This window comes from Saccoglossus kowalevskii, chromosome 4, assembly GCF_978046115.1.
Source record: "Saccoglossus kowalevskii chromosome 4, keSacKowa6.1, whole genome shotgun sequence".
Taxonomy (NCBI): domain Eukaryota; kingdom Metazoa; phylum Hemichordata; class Enteropneusta; family Harrimaniidae; genus Saccoglossus; species Saccoglossus kowalevskii.
Genome location: NC_140644.1, coordinates 21036947 through 21052232, shown reverse-complemented (window position 1 = coordinate 21052232; position 15286 = coordinate 21036947). Strand labels below are relative to the sequence as shown.

Here is a 15286-nt window from a genome sequence, read left to right as displayed (position 1 = left end):
TTGACTCTTTTATTAAGAAGCAAATGATAACATATGCCAATCGTATTGCAAATTCCACAAATACTCTACTTCGAGAAGCATACTATGTCAATAAAATTATTAAAAGTAAATGCTTTAAAAAACTTGATTTGATATTAAACAAGCAGCCTGTCGGCTGAGATAGCTCCGCTGTTAGCATTGCACATTTCAATTAAAGAACAGAAGATATCATTAGAAAATGAACAATATGTATAGTATCAAAACAATCAGACTTGCGGTTTTCAACAAGAAGTGGAAAATATCACTTTTTACCAAAAATTACAAAAATATTCACTAACATTAGAGAATTGAAGATATCATCATGAAATGAACAAATCTGAGAGAGGTTCACATGTAGTACCTATATATGTAATATAAAAGCAATTGGACTTATGATTTTCAACAAGAAGTTGAAAATATCACTTTTTACCAAAAATGACAAAATTATTCACCAAAATTAGAGAATTGAAGATATCATCATGAAATGAACAAATCTAAGAGAAGCCCACCCAAGGTACATATATATATACACCAAGTATCAAAGCATTCAGGCTTGTAGTTTTCAAGAAGAAGTGGAAAAAGTAAAACATTGACACGGACGACAACGAACGACGGTGGACAACGAACGACGACGGACAATCACTCATATGATAAGCTCCGCTCGACAAAGTCAACAGCGGAGCTAAAAATATAAACCATTCTTATCTTTTAAATAAAACAAATAGTATCTCATTATCAAAATTAAAAACAATTCATGAGAAATTAAAAGAAGAGTTTACAACTGAGTGGAAAAATGAAATAAATAATGACAATAGGAGAAAATCAAATTCTAAAAATAAACTAAGAACCTACAAAATTTTTAAAACAAAATAGAACAAGAAAACTACTTAACAATTATGAAAAACGGTGAACTTCGCAAATCCTTAAACAAATTTAGACTTGGCAACCACTGTCTGAAAATTGAAACAGGTCGGCATACAGGATTGGATTTTAAAGACAGAGTCTGCAATATGTGCGACAATGACCATGTTGAAGATGAACAACATTTTGTCATAAATTGTCCTCATTACAATGAAATAAGATTAAAACTTTACATTGTAGCTTGTAAGCTAATAAATGTATACCAAATTTTGACAAATTTAGTCATGAAAATAAATTCATATCATTACTAAGTGATGAGAAAATGTCAATTCCTTTAGCACAATATTTAAAAAACTGTTTTAATACAAGACAGCAGCACCTACATAAACTAAGCCAGTAACACATTCCTTGTATACAAATTTCTATCATTTTTTTTTTATTTTTTTTATTTTTTTTTTATTTTATTTACTTTTTATGTAGTTGTTTTTCTTATACTAATATCTGATTTGTAACCCTTTTCACCCCCCGGGGATGTTGTGTGTTAATAAATAAATTAAATGTGTTAGTTTGTTGTTCCGTATGTACTTACAATTAATTACCAGTGAATTTCATCTATGCATGATAAAAAATCCCTGAAGCAAATCCCTTTTATTGAATATCGCATCTTACTTACTGTTTAGGGTCATCGTCTTCATTGCTCTTGCTAAACAAGCTACCCATAGCTGTGGTGGTTTTATTAAATACTAGTAGTACGTTTCAGTACATCGTACATAAAGCTGCAAATTTATTTAGCTGAAATGCAAATGCAGAGTCTCTGCAAAGTCAGTATTATGTCAATAAATAAACTCAAAGTTCAAAGGTTGTCGCACTTCACGCGAGAATTCGTTTGATCAACTCGTTCACTAACTTATTCATTCACCACATTTCATCCAAACTACTGGTGGCGATAAGTTTGTCATTCAAAATATTAACTCCTTTTAGTAATTAATAATAATATACAGCAATGAATTAATGTTTATATGCTATGTGAGTTATGTTTCAGTAGCCGTCTAATAAAACTATTGTGAAAGAGGCCGATATGGTGTTCATAGCAACAAGGAACATAGTCCGCCATATTGGATTTTAGTAGAACTTCGAAATTCGGGAACATCAGCCGAAAGAGGTATTGTTCTACTTTCTTCGTTTTATTAAATTCAAATGTCGCTGGTAACACATATATTAATTATACGACTTTACTTTTATACGTTTTATAACATTCGAGTGTGTGGGTTCTCTTTCGAAGCTCATATTTTTTTAAATATTGAATCGCGGTGTTCAGATTTGTTTACATTCTGTCTGAAAATTTCTGATATCGTACCCAAATAGTTGATGATTTCACTTGATGACGCTTTGTGATATCATGGAAGGTAGACCTTCTACCTTCTATGGCTACAGTAATGTTCACACTGTGAAAATATATAATAGGCATTGTATATATAATTTGTGGCGAAAAAAAAAAACTAATCATGGAGCTCACTGTTTTCTTTTCTTTACAAATTTTGTTCCTGTTAGTTCCTGAGTGTCTCCTCACTCATAACTCTAATCTCAACCATGCCCGTCTAGTGCCTCTCCCTTATTTCAATTGTATATACATGTGCACCTCTTCAGGTCACTTATAGTTATTTGGAGGGGCATATTGAATTACATTGGGGAGGGGCTTGATTGTTCGGGTTAGGATTCAGGTCTGGGGTAGGAAGTCTTAATTATTACTGCATAATCCAAATTATAAATTTTTGGCTTCCGTTTACTTTTTGACTTAAATTGCTTCGTCTGTTACACAAAAAATGCTCAGAGTTTGCTAAATGTGCCATTCTGATAGAATGTTCAGTGATTTTCTTTCAAATGTCAACAGTTTGTTTTGATCATTGTCATGTTGTGTGCGAGTCTACTAAGTTCAGTCTGTTCATTAAAAGTAGATATTTACTTATAAAATCTGATATAGTATATAATCAACAATTTTGAACAACTGTGCCCAGTGTGATATAGGGAATGGGTTGGTCTATATTGTGTATTTCCATTAATGATTTAATCTTTCATCATTTTTATTTTTCAGTTTTTTTAAATAAAAATGGCAGCACCACTGCCAGCTATCCCGCCAGGGCAGGGCCATGGCCCTGGATTACAAACAATACAACAACACAGGGTGCCAAGCCCTCCCAGCAAAATTAGTACAGGAAGCATTTCCAGATCAACTTACAGACCAGGACAGAGACTTATAGGCAAAAGGGAAAGAGAACAGCAAGCAAAACAGCAAATGCTACGAGCAAAACAGCCAGACCTTTCACACATGGACACAGCTAGGTTAGAACTCCTTTTTTGATACACTAATTTTTCAGGTCTCTGACCTCATGCAGTTTATTATATTGAAGGGCAAACCACTCAACCATAAAAATAAGTTATTTACGATGCCAAACACAAGCATGTGATTCAATGTGTAAGCCCTTTTCCAAAGTCGCATTTGTACATGTAAATGAATAATGCTCCTAGTCCTAGACTATTTTTCACCAATCATTCTTCTCCACATTATTTTTACAGATACAGGAATACATACTTCCACACATTGTGCGTAGAAATGTTAAAAGATGGTTTCCATAGATCTTTCTCTGAGCTATTTGCTCTCATCAAACGACAGAAAGCAGAAAGAGAAGCAGCAGGTCCAGATTCATTAATATGGAATTTAACACTGTTAGAAGATGAATATGAGAAATTAGACAAATTAAAACAATACCTTACAGAAGCAGAAGCTGCACTCAGGCTAAGTAAGTATATTAAATGTCTATTGAATCACACCCGCTTATGTAAAAGCCTTCTTAATAAAGTTTTAAATTACAGTATAAGTTCAGTAATAAGGCTTCCTGTGCATGGCTTGCAAATACTGTGGCAGCTAGAGCAATACTTTTAAGTCTTTAACTTAAGTAGTAAAATTAGCAATGAACTAAAATCAGTATTTACAATGTCCATGAGTTCTTTTTTATCTGGACAACCTAAAATCTGTGCATGCAACGTGGGCTTGGATCCTGCTGCTGTACACGCTCAACACAACTCCTGGATGCAGTGGTAGTGGAAAATAGATTCCTCGTATGAAGTTAGAATAAATGGTCCTAAAGGCACCAAGCAGAAAAATCTAAGTGGCAGATATTCGTTGAACAAATCATAAGGGGAATGCTTCACGTCATTGTTTTAATTGAAAGCCTGAATTAGAAATGTCAGTCAGAACATTCCGTGTAATGTGGTGGTCGTAGTGATATCTTATGATACTCATAAATGCATAGTAAATGATGTTCAGCTGTTTGCATTGAACTTCTTAGCTGGATATCTTGCAAATATTGTAATTGTTGCATTTGATATGATACATACTAACGTACTACATCATACAGTGAAGGCTACTAACTAAATATATCCAATAATACAAAGTTTAATAGCAATCTGGTCAAAATATTAGTTAACGTTGTGCATACAGTAACAGGCTACTGCACAGAATCATTTTTAACTTGTATTATGCAGTAATATCTCTTATAATTACAATTATTGCTCAGCGTCAGAAAAGTGTATACATGTACATGCATCTGTCCAGGGCACCATGCACTCTATGCATTCAGGCAGCTATTTAAATGTCTACCATTGTGCCAACCAGGAATTTCATTAACACCATTATTAACATGAGGTCTCTTTCTGATAAAGTCACATAATTTTCATTTTTGTACCTTTTTTATTTGCACTCTACACATAAATATTGTAGAACAAAAAATATTCATTGGTTTTAATTTTAACAGATTTGATGTTGCAGACATGCATTGAATTCACTGGTTTGTAAAAACAATACATTCTATTGTTAAATTTCAAGATTCACTGGATTTTAAATTAGCGCATTTAGCTGTCACTTATCAGCAAAATAAAGAAAAATAAAAACAAATACTTAAGCCCATACAGTGTGGGATTGTATTAGTCTGTCTGACCCTATGATATCAAGTACTAAGTTTCAATGAAGATAATACACCTAATATACATGTATATCGGTATGTAGTAAATCATCATATTTATCTTGCAGGCAATATGGAGGCAGTCTATACAGCACAGCATAAATTAGCAGAATATTTTAAAGCAATAGAAGATTACTGGTTATCAGATCATTTTTACACATTGTGTCTTGACACTAGCTTACAAATAAAAGGAGACGGGCGACGGAAAGAAGCTGAAGCCAACTGTAATATGGGTTTAGGATATGAACATAACAGTAAGTCCAGTCACCAATTTCGCAGTACCTTTTTGTTTGATTTTCTTCTTTTGACCCTCATAAAAATTTATATATGCCAGATATTTGTCATTTTAATCTCACTTTTCCTGGTTATGCATATTAGGAGTATATGATAAAGCAGCAGAACACTTCGAAACGTTTTATAAGCTATGCTCAAGGAATAAAAGCTGGAGAACAACAGATGGTGGCAGTTTGCATGCCATGTCATGTGATCATCTCATGAGGTTGTACACAACAATGGCAGAAAACTTTCAGAAAGCAGAGAAAAAAGATCTACAGCAGGCAATCCAGTATTTGCTGAAGGCGTTTGAAATGGCAAAAGAAAGTAAGTTAAAAACAAAGTAAAATGTTAGATTTGTCAATAGAGGGCAGCATCTGCTGCTGTGCGTCCACTGCACCTTCAATGCAATGCACATTTCCTAACTGACTATTTATTGTCAAAATCTGTTACTACAAAACTACAAAACACTGATAAACCAATTTTCATTTCATTCATTTGTTTGGTTTGGATCTCGACTTATTTGCTGTGTGTGTGAATTGGACCCAATCTTGGTGATTTTAGATCACTAGCATTTGCAAAGACTCAAGTTGTAAATGCATTATTTTTGTCCTGTAATTCTTCAGGTGGTGACACAGCTAAAGAAGGAGTGTCAAGTTATAAATTAGGTTTAGCATACAAAGATATTGGAGATCCTGAAACAGCACTCATGGTAAGGGGAAAAATCTGATAACATTTACTTTACTCTGATTCACTTTCTGATTTTGAGAACTATGAGAAGTCTCGATGAAGTATACTTTTTCTTTGTATATTATATAAAATAATGCAGTCTTGATGGTTTAACCATATTACAACATTGCTATATTATAACTGATTAGGACTCAGTTGACATAACGTTCTATTTTCCTATTTCCTAGTGTAGTTTTGTGTATGTAATCAATATGTTCTCAATCTCCAAACTGCATGGCAAATAATGCATTTTAATCTTTAAATTAAACCCTTCATTACCTTTCAGTATCATGAAGGTTACATGGAAATCTGTAAACAACTTGGAGATCAGGAAGGTATGGGAAAATCCTGTGAAGCCATAGCTGCTGCATATGAAAGGTGACTAATATTTGATTTTAAGTACGAGTACATGCATATACATGTACATTGTATGTAAACTACAGTAGTGACTGGAATTATACATAAATATATGTAATCGGTTTGTAGTTTTCTGTAAGTTATTAAACCTGTAAATTTATAGGAGTATATTTTTCAGGAAGCTAGGGTGGTAGAGAACATTTGTTCATATTTGTTTGTATTGTGGTACACCACCTGCAGCTATGAAAATGATTATGTTTGTACAGTGTGAATATGATGAACTCAGAAAGTGCCAAGATCTAGAAATAACTTCAATCTATTTTCCAATTGTTCACAATATTTATCTTAACCTAATCAACAAGGCTAAATGTTCTCATTCTATAATTGTGCTTTCAGGATGAGTTATTGAGTGTCTTAGAAATGAAATTGATGCATTTAGCATAATAGTTCTCTCACAGCTAATAATGTACAAAAATATTATGTCAGTGGATCTAAACTCTGATATTGTTATTGGGTAGATTATTTATCAGTAATCTCAGTAGTATACAATTAATATTAGCATTATGGTATTTGATGTTTTTGTTTCTCATATTAGTTTCGTTCAGACCATGAAATATTCAACTGTTTTTGTACCTATACATATTTTGTTACTTTCAGTCAAGGCAAGGCTGAAGATGCTATACGTTACCTTGAGATGTTTGTTGAAGTGGCAGAAAAAAGCAAGCAAGAAAAAGCACTTGGCAGAGCATCAGCTTGCCTTGGTACCATATATAACATACAGGTAAGAGATAGTTTCGCGAACTTATTATTATCATGATTCAGTGTATACTTCATGTTTCATTCCACAATTTACTACCTGTATATGCAATTTAAGAGGGGGCTTTGATGATTTTATTGTCTTGTCCACATCGTCTAATCATTATTGGTGGTTGTGAATTTTATCTGTTCAGTAAAAGCTTCATAGATAGTCTGTAGAAGTCTGTATTACTTCAAATGCTGCAATGGTTGTGATGTTACAAAAGACACTTGTTATATGTCACAACTTAAATAATACCTTTTTTGCTAAATTACTTGTTGGTTAGGTAATTTTTTTTTATTACTTCATGTTATAAATAATCTAAAATAATTTTTCTATTACAGGGCCAGTACCTGAAAGCGGCTGAATACTTTGGAAAAGCTTACAACATAGCACGTAGCACTGGTGATAACTTAGGTACCAGTGAGACAAGGGTGCACTATGGTATTGCCAGTGCACATCGCATCTTACTTAACTATACTGACTGTGTTGAGAAACCCTCAAAGAAAAGATTGGAGGCATTGATTTTATACAAGAATGGACGTGGTGAGCAGTTTGCTGAACCAGTCAAGGATAGCCCTCCTCCCAAAGGTAAATATATTGTGGAAGGAATATTCGTATGTATGATTTTCTCTTGCGTCAATAATGCCCTAGTGAATTACCACAACTAGTTGTCTCCTAGCAAATCTGTGTGTGTCAGTGACACATCTTGTCGACTTAGGACACACTGTTGAGGAAAAACTGATTTCAAGTTCTCGTCTTGATTATTCTGTTATTCTCAACCTATTTTACTGGTACATGTAAAGTGAATTAATTTTGTTTAACTTTCTTAAAAATATAATTAAAGGGGAAGACTATGTGAATGAAATGTTTGTCACCTTCCACAAAATTGATCCATTTTTTTACTTCAAAATTTTGATTAAGACCAGTACTGTACTCTACATGTATGTTCATTTGCACTAAAATAATAAATTATGGAAAATAAAAATGTGGCAAATATTGCAAAAAAAATTTGGCAGCAGAAATGATAGTGTTCAATCCGCTGATTGGCAGCCATTGCGTTTTTACTTAGCCAAAAACATTAGACTCCTTTCCCTTGGTTATGACAATTCTTATTTATTGAAATTCGTGTTCTTTCTATTAGTTGAAGAGAAAAAGGAGGAGAAGAAGGAAGAGGAAAAAAAGGAAGAAAAAAGTGAGAATAAGGAAGAAGAAAAGACAGAGGAAAATGAGAAGAAAGATTGAAAATATAACTAATTTCTCTGTATATGCAAGCATTCCACTGTACATAAATCATATCATTTTATAAACAAAATACTAAATAAGAGGAATTCTTTTAAGAACACACAACATTTGAAATCGATTGAAGAACAAAAACTTACATAGGACTGTTTGCAGTATAGCCCTTGTGTGTTCTAATTCAGCATCCCACTTGGATGTTTTATACAGAGGTTCTTAAAATGTAGGCTGTAAATATTTTGTAATTGACTGTTTATTTTGTATAAAACTTGAAAGCATTTCAGTGCTTTTATAATGTGAGTTTATTAACATGGTGTGCAGTGATACATATTGCGACACTCCTCCCCTTCACTTTATTTACAAACTGTTATCCATACTGTACGAGTTTTTTTTCTCAATTTAACATTCAGTCTATTGTGTTGAGAATGAATAGGGATTGATATAATTAATATTATGCTGCTTGATTGAAGAAATATTGATTTAAGGAAGATGCCTTGAAATGTGTTGATACATCCCTCCTACCTGGTAAATAGATACAGGAAGTGTTTTTGTACAGTGTACAGTAGAAAAAATGAATGCAACAGTAAATATTTCTATCCTTCAATTGTCAGTACCATAGACACAAACCCATGACTTGCATGTGTATCACATGAATCCTGTCCATGTACCCTGCTTAATGTGTTCATTTCAAGACCGATACAGTCAACATACCTGTTTTTTACCGTCCAGATTGGTAAATGCTCAAATAGTAACTATACTACCCCTGGTACTGTAGTTTACTTTGTTGTTTTCTGCAAGATGCTATTTATTTTCTGATTGTCTCACATTATTAAAAAGGGTACCCCTATTGATTAGATCTCTAGGTAATGCATTTTTATAATGCTTGCATGTACAAGATCATTGAATGTATTATTTTATATCAAATAAAAATATATCTTGAAAATTGAATATCCTGTTGAAATATTCACACTATGCTTTGGATGCTTGCTTCTTTCCTTACTGCAATGTTCGAAATTCATCATTTTTCAAATCATATTCTGAGTTTGCATCAAAAGTATCAAGAATGTTCTTGAAAAAATCAAATTTAGGTATAGGGTGAATAAATAACTGTCTGGCTACATTATTTTTTCATACCACCTGATGCAAATTGCTTATTATGTGAATCACTGACACTAGAGGGCGCTGTGTCAATATGACTTAAGTTAAGAAACCAGAATACATATGCCCTCAAAGTGGTAATGAACTTTTGAGATGTGTATATGATTCATATATGGGTGAAAATGTCCATAACATAGAAAGTTGTATCGACTATTTCAATAATTGACAGAGGACCATTGCTTCTGTATTGCATAACGGATGTACGTATTGAATATTACTATATCAATAAGACTTACTAAATCAATAATTGTAGAAGTGACAGTGGGCCATTGTACAACAGATTTAACTTCAGGGGCAACACAGCAAAGAATGATAAGGTATAATCCAGGGATGTACAAAAAAAATTCTAAACAAAGCATGTAAGTTTCAACAGTTTAATACCCATGCGGTAAATCCATACAAAGTTAAAAAATTAAATACCATTTCCTTAAAACTCTGATAAATTTATTTATGTGGCAATAAGTTATTTGTGCTTTCATGAAATCTCTTAATGTAAACAGATTTCCAGGTAAATAACTTTATTTGGTGGAATATTGGCCTTTCTTCTTAACTGTGAAACTCAACATTTTGTCAATGCTTTCTACTGACTACGCAATATATTGATGAAAACAACCAATGCTGAGACTCAATCACCAAAATGTATTGCAGTGTTGACTCGTCCGTGCAATAAAACCGACAGCCATCCTACTTTTCCCCTCAATTTGAAATTTGAGAGTTTCGGTCCAACATGACCAGCTAAACATTTGTTTGATAGCTGGGTCAAGTGTCCCGAGGCATATGAAAATAGTTGTCTGTCTGCCTTCCACAAACGATAATAAAAAGGACACACTGCATGGAACCCATGATTTTCCTTTCCTAGGCTTTCCCATACACAAGCTATATTAACTGGTAAACAGTAGAATTCTGTTATTCATTATTGTAGGAAACATTCATGGGTTCCTGCCAGTCCTTTTTTTTTGGTTATATACGATTAATATTGACTGACCCAGTGATGACATTTTAAAAATGTGCCAGCTTTATAATTGGCATAATATAATTTGTATCTGTAATTCCCACTGATGGTTTAACAGTGAAATATACTCTAAATATATTGCCATATTTTGGTCGTATTAATTAAACAATTGAAAACGTGCATTATTGGTCTCATCTTCATAAATCCAAATAAATAAATAATGCAGTCATTTCAAAACTAATTTTTAAAATTTGGAGAGAAAAAAAGAATCCAAATCATAATCGAAAACAAATGGTTCAAATTGCATTTTTCAGAAAGATGTTTTGTGAAATGTTATCAGTCACTGGGTCATTTGTAGCGCATATCAATTAAGTCAACACATTTGAATACACCTAAATAATGATAAAGCTAAAAACATATTTATAATGTGGATAAAATCAGTATCAGCAAATCCATGTCAAGTCACAATGTAGGTTCCATTGTAGTGGGTATGTTCACTTTGCGTGATGGCCCATCTTGATAGCATCCAATGCACGACCAATATCACCACCCTTGGCTTCTAACAGGCTAGTTAACCAACCACCTTCATCATCAAACCCCATAGCTTTCATCTGTTTCAATGCTTGTGCTAATCCACTATCTGTAATGAGATTTAACAACACTTTAGAAACATGACTGGCATGGTAGATGCTATTTATCCCCACTTTCAATGTAACAATATGATCTTGATCCAAGTTCAAAAAACAATTACCTTTTGCAGGGGTGCCATCTTGGGGTGCAGAACTGACCGGGTCTTGTACAACTGTCCAATCATTTTCATCACTAGATCCACCTTGCCCTTCCTTGGCAGGAACATCAGTTTCCTGCAAGTCAAACGTAAATGAATATCTTATATACAAAATAAATTGGGTAGTTTAATAAAAATTTTATCAAACCCTGAAAATATAATATATTAATTTTGGTTATTTATTTAGTCTTGTAAAATTACATTTAATATGTTGGGAACAGCAAATCATAGGCTGTAATGTGAAGAGTTATGTATAGTAATTCATAATTTACCATTGGTGAAGCAGTTTCTTCATGATTCTTTGGAGTATTCTCATTCATTGCTTCTTGGTTGTCAGTTGAAGTTGCTTCTTTAGCAGCACCAGCTTTTGCCTCAGCTTGAGCCTTGCGACGTTGGCATCTTCCACCTTGACCACCACGACCTCCACGTCCTCTACCACAACCATGTGGACCTCTTCCCCATGGATGACCAGGACCAGGACCTTTACCACAACGTTTACGCATACCATGGTGTTCTACATCAACGTCAACATCAATACCTGTGAAAACAAATCCAAATTATTATAAAATATGTTATGTTGGAATATTAAGAAACCACAATTTTTAAGGTTCTTGACATATCTATTTTTTTTTAACCGCACCTTTTTTTGTAAACATTGATAGTTGTTGTTTCCGTTCATTGAACATTGCCATTCTTCTAGGACAATGTATTTGTTGACATCTTCTGGTTTGTTTACCACTGAAGACACAGAATTGGTAGGGTATTATGGGACTAATGTCTTGATCTCTGCATGGTCTTATTATCGGGTAAAATCCCCTTCTCTGCTGTTTCAGTTGCTGCACTTGGTGAAACCTTTTGAATCGTTTGCCACCAGAGAAACCAGATGGTCCTAGGGGTACATGGGTTCTAATGAACCTATGACATTTAAAAGATCTAGGCATTGGGAAAAAATTTCCCCCATGTCGCCTCACTTTATGTCGTTGTAGCCATTCTGTCTTGTCTGCATTGGGAAAACAACGACCTGTACGAGGACTTGGTCGCATGTAATCTAAGCCAGTGCATGTTGCTACTTTATGAATTCTCTTTAGGTTTCGTTGCGGTAAACGTCTTATGAGTGGTCTTTTACGATGTTTTTTGTTTGCTTTAAAATTAATTGAAAAAAAATGTCTTTGTGAGATAAACTGAGGAATTAATCCAACTAGATATAGCAAAAGATGTAAGGAAAAGTGAGGTGACGGGAATGTAACCCAAAATTGTATCAGTTACCGTAAATCAACTTACCAAATGGTCCCAACATGTCAGCCACTGCATCACCAACATTTTTCAGATACTCCTCCTGTGGGTTGGCCCCCTCAGTTGGATTCTCAGAAGCGCCTTCTTCGGCTGGTGCATCACCTTCAGGACACTTCTCTGTTTGTTCTTGGTTTCTTTGTCTCCACATACGGTTCCATTCCTGAGCCATTCTGGGACGTAAACCACCAGCAAAGAGTTGCCAGAGACCAGGACGGAAGGAGAATCCCTGTTTGGACAAGACATGTTGTGTAAAATATGGAGTCCAATACAACATGTAACTGAAAGCAAAGGATGCCATGTCTCATGGAACCTCAACTACGAGTCAATTACTCTACAATTACTACAATCAATTTTAAATTCGAAATATCAGACACAATGCTCATAAAAGATCATTTAAACCAACTCACCCCCATATGGCTACGACCAATCTGTGGTTTACGAATCTTAATCATCTCATGATCTGGGTGAAGTCCTTTCTCCTCACACCCTTTACACAGATCATAGTCTGGACACACCGCACACTTGAAACGTGGTCCAAAGATTCGACCTTCGCATCCATCACAGATCACCCCGGGATGAAGGACTTTCTCACCACATTTTGACTCATCATGGGAGACTTTTTTACCAGTCACTAAAATTAAAAGTGAACAGTTTTAAAACATAAAGATCAAATAACGATTAGAGTTTTATAGAAGAATGAATATTACAATCAGTCTATAAATAAAATCAGTGTATGATGTCATAGAACCAAATTCTCCCATCATGCAATGCTTCAATTTTGATTGCATCATCCATCACCTCATTCCAGTTAAAATAGATACAGGCATGTTTGATACTCACGTTTGATGTAGACTCGGAAGATATCTTCACTGAGCTGACCAAGAGCGTCAACTAATTCTTCATCACTAGAGAAAGCAATCAAGTCACCCTCACTATCTGAAATATCCAAGAGAATTGAAATATAACTAATGTGTCACTGCAGTTTTTTGTTTTTAGTTGAATTGCAGTTCACAAATTTACTTTCACTAAAAAATTTAATTATTTGTATGCCAACAGGACAGGTTGTTGTTTATTTGTATGCTTGAGGACAGGTTCTGAACATCCACAAATATTAATTATTATTTATTTCTAATATAATATAAAAAAAAAAAAAACTGGCTATTTCATTCTATTAAAAAATGTCTGCCTTTCAATTTTGCAATGTAATGGTTTGTTGACAATTTCGATTAAGTTAGGCAGGCTGTTCATGTCATGTGATAATTAGAAATAGAATATGACTACTGCAGCTGACACAACACAGCAATGACGCAGATAGAAATAAAATTCTTCAAAATTTTACTATGCACATTAGTGCATGGTGTAAAATGAAGGTTTTCCTAATTATTTCTGTTTTCCCTTCATGTCAAAGGGTGAACATTTTTCACAATTTTCAGCACTGATCTTTGTTCTTATAAATGTGATCATCGCAAACTGTGATTCAATTTTGAATCAATATATATATATATTCACATCACATGTGTTTAATTCTGTTTCCTATTCAAAATCACAAAAGAGTGATAAGCATAATAAATCTCCATACCAGCTAGAATAGATTACAGAAATTCTGGCTATTCAATGCAGAAAAACTGAAAGTCAAGGGAACCAACAGTAGTGTCAAAAGTAAGAGTATGACCATTTGCATCCTCTACAGTTTTCAATGCAGTTTTGAGATTGATAATATACAAATACAACACCTAATATTAGCTGTGAATCTTATTGGTATCAAACCTGAATGGGGAAAAGCATATACATGTACCAAAGAGAACTGTGAAATACTTTATTTTATATAGCTGTAATTAATTTTCTCTGAAAAGACATTATTGCTGTTTTGTATTTTCACGGATATTTGATGAGTTGGTGTAAAAATACAGGAAAAAAAGGCATTTTCGCTAGATTCCATTTTCAGTGATTCTCCCTTTCAGTGACAACAATTTACAAGTAAAAATAAAGTAATTTACAGTACTGCTAAAACTAACCAACAAATATATGATCTATTGCCATTTGACAGTTGTCATTGCTACTTACCTCTGTATGAGAGGGTAAATGAATCCGATCTTCCAATAGATGGGAATACCTGTGTTATTTTCGTAGACAGGTACTCGTAGCTTGTGGATGCACCCTGATCCACAGCAAATCGACGAATTTCTTGACTGTCGTCGGCAGTCTGCAAATATGCTTTCACTGTAATAGACATGTTCATACTGCAGGGAAAAGGAAAACAAATTATTACACTCAGGTTGTTAAGTTATGGAGATTGATGTTTGAAAAATACGGATGAAATCACATGTACGTTGTTAGCGGAATCATAATGATCGTGAAAATTGACAAACATAGTCTAGAAATACGACCATACATATCGTTGGCTGAACTACGAAATGATGTAAATAAACAACAGCAAAGTGTCCGGACGAGGTGACGTACCTGTAGCTGATTTCTCCCGTCGAATGATTTTTTCGCACTGTATTGGCAATAATAGTCTTCTTTGAGATGCTTGTCTGTATGCTTGTCATCAGTAGTAATAGTTTCTGGAGGTTGGATCTGATGTATTTATACACAAATCTAGAGAACCAGATGGTTCCAATTTACGAAATCGTGCAGCTGAGTCACACTCAGAAAATTGCCCAATACCCGTCTCGTCAGCCAATCACACCCTGGACAGAGAAATGCAATTCGCGCATCAAGCACTGCGCATGTAAAAATAGCACATGACTTCATAGTCTAAATTTAGAAATATCCAACGTCACCGTGATAGTAATTTTAGATAC

At 34.1% G+C, this 15286-nt stretch overlaps 3 protein-coding genes across 5 annotated transcripts in view; 1 reads left to right on the top strand and 2 right to left on the bottom strand.

Moving 5' to 3' along the window:
• LOC100378977 (uncharacterized) overlaps positions 1–1750 on the bottom strand; it is a 29043-nt gene extending 27293 nt beyond the window's left edge. For both annotated transcript variants that reach the window (XM_002737901.4, XM_085497947.1), the window contains exon 1: positions 1553–1750. In XM_002737901.4, the coding sequence (XP_002737947.2) occupies positions 1553–1599 (47 nt within the window). In that variant the 5' untranslated portion in view covers positions 1600–1750. The remainder of the gene's footprint in view (positions 1–1552) is intronic.
• A 176-nt stretch (positions 1751–1926) lies between these two features.
• On the top strand, positions 1927–9240 carry LOC100376125 (tetratricopeptide repeat protein 29-like). The gene is made up of 10 exons (XM_002737884.4): positions 1927–2041; positions 2972–3219; positions 3454–3677; positions 4967–5152; positions 5277–5498; positions 5798–5883; positions 6187–6278; positions 6915–7038; positions 7398–7644; positions 8198–9240. The coding sequence occupies exons 2-10, from the start codon at positions 2987–2989 to the stop codon at positions 8296–8298; spliced, it is 1515 nt and encodes a 504-aa protein (XP_002737930.1). The 5' UTR covers positions 1927–2041; positions 2972–2986; the 3' UTR covers positions 8299–9240.
• Positions 9241–9810: 570 nt separating this feature from the next.
• Positions 9811–15188, bottom strand: LOC100376279 (sequestosome-1-like). Of its 2 annotated transcripts, XM_085497946.1 has the most exons (9): positions 14943–15188; positions 14547–14722; positions 13323–13418; positions 12890–13113; positions 12471–12708; positions 11830–12330; positions 11462–11727; positions 11154–11265; positions 9811–11042 (listed from the first exon to the last, which is right to left on the bottom strand). In XM_085497946.1, exons 1-9 carry the CDS (start codon positions 15029–15031, stop codon positions 10897–10899), a joined length of 1848 nt encoding a protein of 615 aa, XP_085354072.1. In that variant the 5' UTR covers positions 15032–15188; the 3' UTR covers positions 9811–10896. The 2 variants fall into 2 exon arrangements, with proteins under 2 accessions (XP_085354072.1, XP_002737931.1); XM_002737885.4 differs by lacking the exon at positions 11830–12330.
• Between the last annotated feature and the right edge of the window lie 98 nt (positions 15189–15286).